General features: G+C 36.6%; 1 protein-coding gene across 2 annotated transcripts in view; it reads right to left on the reverse strand.

Moving 5' to 3' along the window:
* EXOC2 (exocyst complex component 2) overlaps nucleotides 1-13,253 on the reverse strand; it is a 137,364-nt gene that overhangs the window by 101,510 nt on the left and 22,601 nt on the right. For both annotated transcript variants that reach the window (XM_075052051.1, XM_075052050.1), the window contains exon 5: nucleotides 4,764-4,877. In XM_075052051.1, the coding sequence (XP_074908152.1) occupies nucleotides 4,764-4,877 (114 nt within the window). The remainder of the gene's footprint in view (nucleotides 1-4,763; nucleotides 4,878-13,253) is intronic.

Below are 13,253 nucleotides of genomic sequence, written 5' to 3' on the forward strand. Positions count from 1 at the left end.
TTTTTCTAAACATGCAACATTGCTCTTGGTTAACTGTCTGTACTACATTAAATAGGTGACAGTACAATTCACTACATTTAGTATACTAGATTAACTACTGGGATGCTAGAAGTCTCTAATAATGACATTTGTTTAACTCTGCAGCTTAGTTCACAACCCTTTTTCACTTTCAGTTTCTGATTCCTTCAGTATTTTTATGTTGGCTTGGACATACAGTTCAAAACTGAACACAGTATTAGTGCAAAAATAAAGAGAAGCTGAACAGATTCCTGCTTTATGAAAGTATGTTTTTATATGTAGTCTCCTGAATTATTTTTGAAAGACTTCACAGGGGAATATTAATTGCCAACTCATCATTGTTGTTTGTATGGTAGGTTTCTTTTTATCTTAGTTTCCTAATATTTCTAGATTATTGCCAGTTTACATTTGATTTCACATTTTTATTATTTGCAAGCAGCTGCAATTATTTTAGAAGTCTTAGGTCATGACTGATTCTTCATTACTTGCATATCATTTTTGTTGCTGATGATGAATATGATCTCAGTAGTTATGCTACTGGATTCATTATAAAAGCACTATCACGAACAAGCTCAGAAATACAAACATAACACATGATTTCCATCCTTAAAGTCTTTTCTCCTACCTGCAGGCCAACCCCATCTCTCTAATACAAAAGGATCAAACAAAAAACTGCACTATACCTCAACAAGGAGAGGGAAACAATGAAGTAAGGAAATTAAGACATAAGGCAATTCCACCAATAGTCTTTGCCCACTTTAAACAGCAGTATAAAAAGACATATTAAGAGAACAAACCAAACTTTAGCCCAGGCACTGAGAAGGCTATCACCATCTGCTGAGAGACAAAACACACTGGTGTAGTTACAGACATTTTCCTTTTTATACTGGTGATGTCACAACATTTTGCTTTATTTCCTGTTTCCATCTGCTGGACAGAAATCACATTACTCAATAGCTGGATTGGTCTACTTGGGCATACAAGAAGTACTTACCAGCAGCATTTTCAAAATAACAAAAAGCTGTACAGCTCTCTTTTTAAGCACCATTTCATGTTATCTGATGATCTCATAATACTTCTAAATAGTTTATTTATATTTGTCAGGATATTGCCAGGAGTAAAAAAAAATTTAAAAAAATTAAAAAAAGTTATTTTGATTGCTTAAAAAGAATTTCCTTCAAGGAAAAAACAGACATAAGCTAACCAAAACATCACCACAGCACACATTTAGTACTCCCAATACGTGAGGTTACATAGAGGACAAGAACTAAACCATTGCTGTTTGTTTCCGGAAAAATAGCACAAATGATATGGGGCAGATAATTATACAATTCCAGAATATTTCTAAGACTACATATTTTGAAGTGAGAAGAAAAAAAACAACAGAAAAAACAGATTTGCCTTTTTTTTAAAATAGCTATTTACAATTAGATTCAAAACATGACTGGATTCTACCTACCCTTTGAGCCATTCTTCCTGTTGAGTTTTGCACAGCTTTTATACGTTCAACAACTAAGATTTAGATTTTATAAACCAATATAAACTGAATTAACATGCAAAAAACCAGCTTTCATTTAAAAACAAAAATTGATACTTTTTATTCCACTGGACCAAGGGGATCATGACTTGAAACTGTTCACACACAAAGACACAAACCAATGGAAGGTTTTTTTTCCAAGAAACATGAAGTACTTAAGCTGATACTAGAAAAAGTGTTTAAAATGTTTTTTCTTAATAGGCAGCTTGAAATTTACAGGAGAGTGAACTTTCAGGTACTGACACACTGGCACAGTAAAAGTCAAAAAGGGGCCTTACCAGCTGATGTAATTATTTAAGTTATCAATTCATAGTACTGATGACCAGAAAAATCAGTGTTTTTACTGATAACTTGTCATATTAGAGATATAACCATTACTTTATGCTGTTGTTCACATTCCATGGTAATTCTGATAGAGTCATTTAATCAGTTCTAAGAAGTCATTTAATTCATCTTCTCAATCCACAGCATCCTTAAATGTACCTAAGCCATCTATGACAGACAGCTGTCAAATCAAATCTCAGTACTCTCCAGTGATGGTGATTCTGCAGCTTTACAAGTTACACTGTCCCAGGGCTTAAGCAATCTAATATGTTTTTGACCTGCACCTAACCTAAATCTCCCCTATTGCAAAGTGAGACAGCTTGTTCTGTTCTTGGTAAACCATGAGCAATTGATGGCTATCCTTGAACTGTCCATTAGGTATTTCAGAACATGCATTCTGTATTAATTTTGTTTCTTTTCTAAAAGCACCTAATTCATTCAAGCCATATACCCGCATATATTTATATACTCCTATTTTTGTGGCTCAGCTCTCATATCTTTCTTAAAGCAGTGGCCAAAACTGGGCAGAGCACTTCAACTGCAGCTTTAATAATGCCAGGCAGAATAATTATCCTCACATCTTACTTAACACAGTCTTGCTGATACACCCCAGAAGATGATTTGTACTAGACAGCCAATGGGTATTCATGGCATGTTACAAACACCAGATTGTCTTCCGTGCTACTGTTGCCCAACCCCAGGTGTGTACTTTGCTGCTTGCCTTCCCCACACCCCTCAGTCTTGCACTCAACTATTTCACAACGGCTACAGCCAAGGCTGCCCCTGGTTATCACATCCCCTGCCTTGCCTGCAAGAATCAGATTTAGGAAAGCAGCACTCCGATTGCCCACCTAGCGGCTATGTTAGAAGTCATTTCCAGAACTCTGCACAAGCCTCCTGGATTGCTGCCCTTCCTGTAAATATCAGGGAGGCTGAAGGCTTGTACAGGAACCAGGGTCTGCTCTCTGGAGACTTCAAGATGCTTAAGGAAGACTTTGTTCACTTCCGCATCCCACTGCGATCACCCTTTCCAGCCTGTTGAACAAGCTCTCAACCATCCTGCTACCCGCTCTGTAAGAGGGACCATATATTTATGCAAAGTCTTCCTTCACACAAAGGTCAAGTCCCTCTCTTCTTTCCTGGTTATCTTTCTCAGAAGGCCTCTTCCCATCCATCACAGAACACCAGGCACATGAGCTAACCCACTTTATTCCAGTGATATGATTATCTAATCCCATGTGTGGAGCTCTGGCTCCTCTTACTTGTTTCCCAGGCTCCATGCGAGTGTGTAAAGGCACCTGAGGTTAGACCCTTCCAACTGGTTTTGTAATTCCCAACAGCACTCTCAATGCTATCACTGAACCATACATGTAGCACTCTGTCCCTTAATTTGACTGCAAGCTGTTATCACCATCCCCTGATAATCCTAATTTGAAGTCCTTGTCACCAAAGTGCAAACCTGCTGGCGAAGATGCTCCCACCCCACTTTTCAAATGAATCCCATTTCTCAGTAGCACTCCTTAATAATGGATCCATGGCTACTGAAGTAAAAAAACCTCCCTTTGAAACCAGTGGTACAGCCACCTGTGAACGTACAGGATGCATCCACTACTACCTGAAGCTTTCCCCTTCACCTGTAAATCAAAGAGAATATCTGGGCTCCCAAGTTCTTCACTTTTGTCCCCAGGGCTTTGCAATCACTCTTGATCTGTTCTACATCTCTCTTGGCAGCATCACTGGTGCCCACATGAATAAGCAACAAAATGGCAACAGTGCAAGGGCCAAACATAAAGGAAATTTCTTAAGAACAGCTACATCAAAAGCTGTTTGTTCTTTCTCACTTTATTATCCCCTCAGCTTTTTTAAAAGCCTGATGATCCCCGAAGTCATCAGATTGTGATAGACAGAATTCATTTTGAATCACACCTCTTTTAGTTACTTGATTTCAAAAGATGCTGTCACTCACTACCTGTGTATTAGATAATAATGTTCTCTTGCTGTTGTTTTGGCTCTTCAGTCTACCATCACCCTGAGAAGAAATTAAAGTATTTCCCAAGTAGATTAATCATTATTTCTGGAGCTCCTAATACCAACCCCCCAAAAAACCAATCAACCCCCACCTATTTCTACCATTAGATAACAAACAAATATTAAATAAATTTGCAAAGTGGTATTTCAAAATGCTAGTTAGAACCTAGTTGTTGAAAACAACAACAAAAAAGCTCATCACCTCTACTAAAAATAGCTTCCAGCATTATCTGAACACCAGCTGATACAAGTTTCAGAACTCAGTTATACCTGCAAAAATACATTTACGTAATGCATTCATGTAAGTACATATTATGAACTAGATTTAAAAATAAAAACGTTAATGGTCAAGATTTCAAGAGATTTATCTCAAAGATCTTACTCACTTGTCCAACTTCTTTTACTATAGCATTTTCCACAAGAGTTAACTAAAAGCTAACTGATAATACTAACAGTTTTACTGTTAGTCGTCTGTTCAGTGCGCTTATCCTGAGCCTCTAGTCACGACTTAAGCTAACATCTGGAGTTTCCACTCAAGGCCATGCTGCCTAACTTCTTGATTCATAAAGGGCTTTAGCCTGAAGAAAGACAACTTCCATCTGATGGGGTGGGGTAGGGTGGGGGGGTGGGAAACACGTCATAAGTTAGGTCTGATTGAAAAAACCCGAAGCTTTCCTCATAACCACATTGAACAGACTTGTTGATTCAAGTTTCTAACCAAGCAGAAGCACCACAGGCAGTAGAGCCTATAGGACTACTACCGTAAATGTCAGCCACCAATGACACATCTATCGTATAATGAAATAACATAAGTGACTTGCATTGTAAAACAATTATTTATATGATAGCAACAAACCTTGTTGTTGAATGATTCTCAATCAGGTACCAGGCAGCAGAAAAGTTTTCACTAGTGAAATCAGCACTCATCCCAGGAAACAGTGCCTCTAAATCTTTTTGAGGAAATCTGCCTCTGAAAAATGAATATTCATTTCTTCAGTGAGACATATTCTTGTGAACAGTTTACAGTTAAAAGTGTCACATGAAAAAAAAACAAACAACATGTTCCAACAAGATGTAAATATAAACTTGTATCTCACCGTGAAATTAAATCTGGTATTATAGACACATGTAGTATGACTGGGAAAGAAAAAAATTGAAATCTAATCCGAGTAAAATTAGTTTCACCATTTTGACTTCACCATTACACACGACAGAAATGTTGCCTGTACAAAATGCTTCTAAAGAAAGATAACTGCTGCCTTCAGAAAATACAACTAGACACACTCACCATGATACTACTAACATTCAAATGCAGGACCACTAATGCTGAATGTACTCAAAGTCAACCCTACCTTTTAAACAGGAAAATCAGTACGCCAAGTAAATCAGAGAGAATATTCTCTATAAACCATAAACCAGTATCTATCCAACTTTAAAATGACAGGACATCACCAGGTTGACAGCTTGTAAGTGATCTTGCACCATCATTGTCTATTGGTCCATGTGCAGTAGAAGTCCCACGGAAACATGAAGGAAGATACACGAAGCATACTTCCATTATATACAAACACTGAAAGAAATCCTGAGTTAAAATCATCCTCTTGCAAAACAGAATACACTGATCTGTCTGTTCATAGTACACAAAACAAAGGAAAAGCGGGCATGTCTTGAGTGAGAAACAGCATGTTTTGTTTGTTTTTATTCAGTCTTAACAATGCATAAAGATAGCATATGAGCCAATTCCTTGTGAAAGCATATTCTCTACAACAGCACTTTTGAAACTACAAGTAGCTTCTAAGATACTCATACAGAAAATGTATTCCATTTATTTTACATCAGTGTAATAAAAATATTTAAAGAACTCTGATGAAAACATGACAATCTTCATCCGTCAGTCCAGACACACACTTACACTTGGCCATATTCATTCCACCATGCACTCTCAGTACATCACCAGGTGCACTCACCACTCTATACTTTACCACCAGCTGCATCCCATCTTCAGAAACTAATCGTGACAAATAAGTTTACTTTTGGTCAGCCCTGAATTGGTCAGGCAGTTGGACTAGATTATCATTGTAGGCCCATTCCAACTGAAATATTCTACTCTATTCTAAAAATCGACCATGTCATTTTTGGATCACATCAAACTCAATAGTCAATAAAAACCCTCTCTGACACACACAAGCTAGGTGAGCTCTGCTATACGATGTACACTGTACACAAATGCAAACCTGCCGTACTTTGTGTTTGAGATCAAACTTGGGTGGGAGTAGCAATCCAGAGTCAGCTATTGGAATTACATTTAATATGTATGAAAAGCCATTTGAATGGACACGAAAGCAATGATTTGTTAGTTTTGGTTTTTCTGTAATCTAAACTTTTCAAGATAGCTAAAGCTGTTTTTATTACAAAAAGCAAACAGCAGATTAAGTGAAGCAAGTCTAAAGGCTGACGCATTAAAAAGTATAATTACACAGAAACAAGAGTTGTTTTCTAAGTTTCTATTCATATCCAAATGGCCATTAGCACAAGCAGGTACAAAGGACCTACATACATAATGACATGGCACAGGAGTCTTTCATCAGTAGCACCTGATTACAGCAGGGGCATGAAACAATACTTTTTAAAAACAAGAAGAAAATCAAATGAGATGCAAGGAAAGTGATGACAGATATGGAAAGTAGAGAGACAGGAAAAATAGTGTGAGAAACAAATGTAGCAACTAAAACTGAAGGTCCCAACATTTCTCTGTTTTCAAGGAAAAAGTGATAGTGTTAACATAAAAATTTATAAACGTAAGTAGCAAGACTCAGGATTACCAATGACCTTGAATTTCATGAATGCCAGTTAGTGAGCAGAAAATGCTGATGGATATAAGAAGGAGAAGAAAGTTTGAGTTTATTCTTTCAAGACCTTTTAAGATATTATTTTTCATTCAAAACAGTCAAAAGTGCCCAATAGGCATATGAATTTGCAGAATAGTACTTCACATGCAATACACGGCATGGCTGTCTAAAAAAGCTTTTCTATTAAATCCACACATGGTGGCATCTTTGTGGTCAACTACATTTTTTTAATGCTAAAAAACAAACAATAAAAAATTTTCAGTTACCTCAGAAGAGACTCAGACCTTCAGTGCAAGCACTATATAAGTGCATACACAAAATACAGAAGCAGAATTTTGTTAGTGTTTTTCAGAACTTCCAATGTATTTTCCCAGAAGCCAAAAGAAACAGATATAACAAAAAGCACTCACACTCAACAAATATACCATTACCAAATGCTGCTTATGATTGCAAGTTTGTAAGACATACACATGACAGTTTAAGCTTATGCATGAGCTATACAATTCCTGGCGGGGGGGGGGGGGGGGGGAAGACGACTATTTTCTTTATATTTAGCTAAATTATTGATCTTTATCTCTAGGGATGTAATAAATTCCTGCAAATGAGTTTTGCTCACAGCTAGTGGGACAGAAACTAGGGGGTTTTTCAGTTTGATGTTTGACTGCATTAAAAAGTTATTAGGAGCTTTTTTCCAACAGATGTATTTGTGCAGAACCATGAATTAGCAATGCATTTATGGGTGCGGACATATTTTAGACATAGTCACAACAGTAGAAACATGAATGTGAATGTGTGCGGTATGTTAACAATATATTATACTCTGTGGTGTAGTATCCTTATTTTTATCATAAATTTTACCAGTAGTTTTTCCACTAACAGATATGGGGACCTTGGAATGACTTGCTCCAGCTGTCTTCACATGAAGCTGCTCACTAAGAAGTTCAAACTGAAAGCAACTGTATTTCTAAAATGTCTGGCCAAATACATCCAAAAAGAGACTGACTCCACATACACACAAGTTTGTTTCATTAACTTCCATTAGTAAATTAAATAAATAAGTCCTTGAAAGTTGTTCTCATGAAAACTTGCTTACTGTTTACTTATAAACAAGCACATATGTGACTTGAGAAAGTATTTCTGTTTTACTCATGTCAACATTATGGGGTGAATATGAACTAGTAGCAAAATCTGAGACCATGCTGACATGCAATGAAATCGTTGATCATTTTTCTGTTGATTTGTTTGTTATACAAGAATCACTTCAGGAAGCAACTCTGAATACTTAATCACTGATTAAAAAGCAATCACTGTAGAAGAAACTGGGAACCACAAACTGAACCTAGAAGACCTCAGAAAAAGAAGAGAGACGTTTACCATCCTTGACACCTCCACATATTTTGCTACCTTTACAATTTCAGCAAAGGTACACATATTGGATTTATATAGCAGTACTTTCTGCTAGGCAGACTATTTTATTTAATACAGAACCAGATCCAGTACTAGACCTCTAGTAACATTTTAGTCTTATTCATCCATCAGTAGGAATTTTAAATATAAAAGTAATTAAGATTTCACATACTGTTTATACTCATGAGAACTATAATAAAAATAAATTTGGTTTCAAGCCACTATACACTTTCACTTCCCTCAAACATATTTTGAGTATATCTAATACAGTCACGCAGTATTAGATGTAGTGGTCCTTGCTTCCACATAAAGGGCATGCACATCTAGTTTGGATTCAAAACACATAGGGTGCAATCAATTCACTTGCACTGCGTGTCCCCATCTACACAAGTCTCTCCCTCCACTACCCCAAACTTTAGGTTCTGTATAGGCCGGTAATCAATAAATCTAATTTAACATCACAGCATATATTGGCTCTTACGAATTCTGCTGCAGAACTTGTGCATATACAGAGCATTTATATTCTCCAGAGGTTTAAGATGAGTTGTAATCTCCATGGGTAAATCACAGTCTCCAAGGAGTCACAACTGAGTAACAGCAACAGAATGCAATGGATACTAATGAACAAAGCCTGACTATGAACACAGCTTAGCAAGTTGCAATTTTTCTGTAAAGATTATTTTGCTCCCAGAGTTTCAGAATCTCATAGTATGCTTTTCAGCATATATGACAATATTTGCAGATTAAAGGCAGGTTCCAAAACAGGATACAGCCACCAAAAGGTAACTTGAACCTCAATTCCACAGGAGTTTATAGGTCAAAAGGAGCAACTTTAAATAAACACAGATCCTGAATAGCAACCAGCATAAACAAGCTGCAGCTAGAGCCGCTGTACACGCCCCCCTCTGTCTGGTACCAGTCAGACTCCTACAAGCAGGCTTTGTACCAGCTGTACCATGTTAATAATACATGCAAGAAGACCAGCAAAAGGGATACTGGAGCAGACTAAACCCGACAAATCAGAAGGTGTTAATGAAGGTGGTCTCCAACAGCAAAAAGACAAGGATTCACTCTGGCAATTACTCCGTAGTAGCATTGGGTTTATCAGAAATATGACAACAAAACGACAACCATATTTGAGATATGGCAGAGTGTGATAAGAGAAATCTACTAAGAGATTATAGGCTGGTAGCTGCAACTGATGTATCAGCCTTACAAGCAGAAAGTGTTACTATATTTTTGAACATCATAAAACTAAGACTATATACTACTATATACTGCATCTCTCTCCTGCAGGTTTCACAATTTCTCTGCATGCACCTCTGCGATAAAAGTTGCCACAAGCTCATCACATTCAAGGATGAAATTGCCTGCATTTCCATACAAGCCATTAAAAAAAAAATTTTAAAAAAAATCAAAGCTTCCAGAAAGTCTTTTCTTATCTCACAGTAGCAAACTGGCATTTACCATTAGGTGGCAGCGTAAGATCATCTGTTCCCTCCTCCCAGATGAACTGTTTTGGAAGCTGGCGTGGGAAGAGGGAGCATCTGTATTGAGTGGGTGGATACAGAAGTTTGTGGAATGTACTTAGCATGTCAGCATTTGCTTTCATGTACGAGATGGATCCACCATAATGACCTCGGCTACATGCAAAACAACAAACACTATTCAAAAATTTTCTAACCACCACTAGGTCTGACTGCTGTTACTGCTTTGCAGAGAATGGATTTTCTTAGTCTGACAGAGTAGGTAGAGGATGCAGGGAACCTTTGATTAAACAAGGACTTGTCGAGCAGAAGGGGAGAAGTATGTGGTACCTCTGAACAAGCAATTCATTCACAAATCTTACGTAGATCTAAATTTTCCACCAACAGATTTTAACCAGCGCTTTTATGAAACAGGCATCACCTATTTTCTCTTGCAGAACTGTTCAGAATTTTGAACAATCCTACGTTGTTAGGACGTAACCTACCAACCTCCTCTTGTCACAGTTCTAAACTGCAAAAACTAACCCAAGCACTGCAACATCGCTGTTAATGTTAGAATTTTCATACCATGTTTCCACATTTCTCAGACTGAGGCAACTACTCTGCATACTCCTTTTTTTCCTGTAAGCTATTCAAGCCTTCTGTAAGGGTTTCTGGCTACAACTGTATAACACCACAGTCAGGATTATTCCTTGGGGAGGAAGGTGGCACAGATCTGGTTTGCACTTAAAGTCAGCATAAAGATGGTGACAGAAAACTAAAGCTTTGTATCAGCCTTTACTCCATTCTGAAAATTAAAGAACTAGAACTCAAAGATTAAATATTTCAAATACCTACTTTCTAGTGTGAATGAAATACTTCATAGCATACACACAATATACAGTAAGTGATAGCAATGTGAAAAAACCCCTCATAGAATTGGATCAATTCTGTGTTTTAAAAGATGAATAAACAACTGTTAGCAAGGCAGGAGAACGAATGTGGGCAAACGCTGTATTCTACAAATACATTTGTGACCTTAAGGATCACCAATGAAATATAAGTTTAATTACAATATAAATGATTTCACTATTCAGCAACTGAGACATATAACAGTTAAAATATCTTGACTATATAAAAAACACCCAGGAGAATGAGTGTATATCCATAGTTCTCACTTTGCATCCTTGCAACATTTGAATGCGAATATGAAAAGAGAATTCCAGTGTATATTTTGAGTATACATTACCCCTACAATATATCTACAGGCAGTATTCTAATTATTAATTGAATGTGTTAGACACACTATTATCTATTTCCTTTAATTCACAGTTCAAACTTTTTGTTCACTTTAATTGGGAGCGACTGGGATTTAACTCCAAACTTAAGTCTACCAAGTCAGAATAAATATTTTTTTTGTCCCTGTGCTTGCCTAAAAGTTTGATGAAATGCTGTACTAAAGCATGTCTGTTCATTACTTACATTATCTTGTTTTTAGTATTTCAATGTCCCATTTGCAACACCTTGAAAGAACCCACCTGAATGATTCAAAAGCTATGATTAATTTTTAAGCACATTTTAATTAGACAAAGTACCATAAACAATGTTTAAAGAAGTCACAAAAAGGAACTTTTAGAACTAAGCATAACCCATGTTAAAAAGAAAAATCACAACAGACAGGTGATCTAACTCTTTCCCATGCTGCAGATGTTTTTTCTGTATCATTTGCTGATGACTGACAACCACTTTCTACAGGGAGGACTTCTTTCTCTCTTTCAGTCAGTAGTCTACCCACTTCCTGTCTTCTCTTCAGCGTGCTCCCATCTAGCTTATTCCTACCCTACTTTCTCACATCTATTTTTCACTGTTTTTCTCCCTGATCCTCTCTTTAAATGTTTCTTTTGTTTGCCACTATTCGCTTAACCAATACAAGGCACTCCTTTCCCTTCCTTATCAGCCTTCAGGCTGCAAGGATTGTAAATCCCACCAGGTCAGACCAATGCTGAACACTTCAGCTTCAATATTAAAATACATCCCAATCTGCACAAATTTCAAAATAGTTTAAAGAAGCCAAAGCTATTAATAAAGGAGAGACCCATTATGTTGCACAATCACATCTCCTTGTACACACAACCATTATTCGTATTAGACTTTCTTTTATTTTAAAGCATTCCAAAATTCTACCGATTTTTATCACTTACAGTGACAACTTATTCTCATGTCTAGTAATGGTTAATGCTAACATCTTGCCTATCCACTCCCCTTCTTAATTTATTATTGCCTTTTTTCAGTACCTTGTACAACTTCTCATTATTCACCCATCCCATATGTCAAGTATTTGCAAACGTTCGACTTTAGTTAACCTGTATGGTATTAGAGATTATTTTATAAAAAGTAAACATCACATTGCTCCAATTTTTCAAGCAAGTTATGAAAGCTTTTCCATTGGGGAGGCACTTTTTAATTAAACAAAGCATATCCCATGTACAGTCACAACTATTAACACTGTGCTGTCACCCATAGCATGAGGGCAGACCAGGCTTTTCCTCTTTCCCTGTCTCTCTCCCCTCTCCACAACTTAACCTGTCAATCCCTCTACACAATTACTTGTTATATTGACTGGTGTTCCTTTCCTCCAAACAGTCATTTTCAACACCAGTGCTTGCCATAATCTTTACGCTTCACTTCCAGTGAACTTGGAGGTGAACTTGGAGATCAATGAACAATGAACTAGGCTTGGTACTATGCTTGCCCAAAATTTTCCCTATTTTTCAAAACCTCACAAAAAGGTGATTTCCGATCTGTATTTACATATTTCTGACTTTTTTTTCTCCACACAAAATCTGAGGTTTCATTAACATGACACTTTCTAATGCTTTCCAGTGAAACATTTGAAATATAGTATCATTGGTTTCCTAATTAACAAACATCCAAATAGATGACTAAATTAAAAAAAAATCCTAAACTAATGCTGTTTAGGTTTCTGGAAGATAATTCTTAACCTAATCTATCACATTGACACTGTCTTAACTGTAAAAACTATCAATTTTGGTTATGAAGTCAAATACTACCTTAGAAGTTTTGTTAAAATAAGAACAAATTAAAAGCAACTGTGTCATAAACATTGTATTTACAGAAAGAAGTATTGTGAGAAATCTATGGATAGAGGACTATGCAACAGAACTAGTCATCTTGACTTCAATCCCAGATAAAATATTGGAAAAGCTGTTGCAGGGTTCAACAAATACAGAATTAAAGCAGAGAAAATTAATTTTAGTGTCAGCCAGTCACAACTGTTTCTTACAACGTTTGAGAACATATTATATGGGCTTTGAGATCAAGTGCTTCACTGAAAATAGTAACGAGACAAAATTAACATATCGTCATTTTAAAGGAAATTTGCTAGCATAAGATTGATTAAAAACAGTTTTATGCAATGCCAATAGAATACATCATATGGATTAAAGAACTAACTACAAAAAAAACCCAATCGTGGAGAAGCAAGCCTGAGAACATCTGTAGGTAAAGTTTTACTAAAGCCCACATTACTCTTTCGTCAGTATTTGCATAATCATCAGTAATAGCTTTATCACCAATAATTTTTTATAAATAGTTGGTAAAAAC

This window comes from Buteo buteo, chromosome 20 (assembly GCF_964188355.1).
Source record: "Buteo buteo chromosome 20, bButBut1.hap1.1, whole genome shotgun sequence".
NCBI classification, from domain to species: domain Eukaryota; kingdom Metazoa; phylum Chordata; class Aves; order Accipitriformes; family Accipitridae; genus Buteo; species Buteo buteo.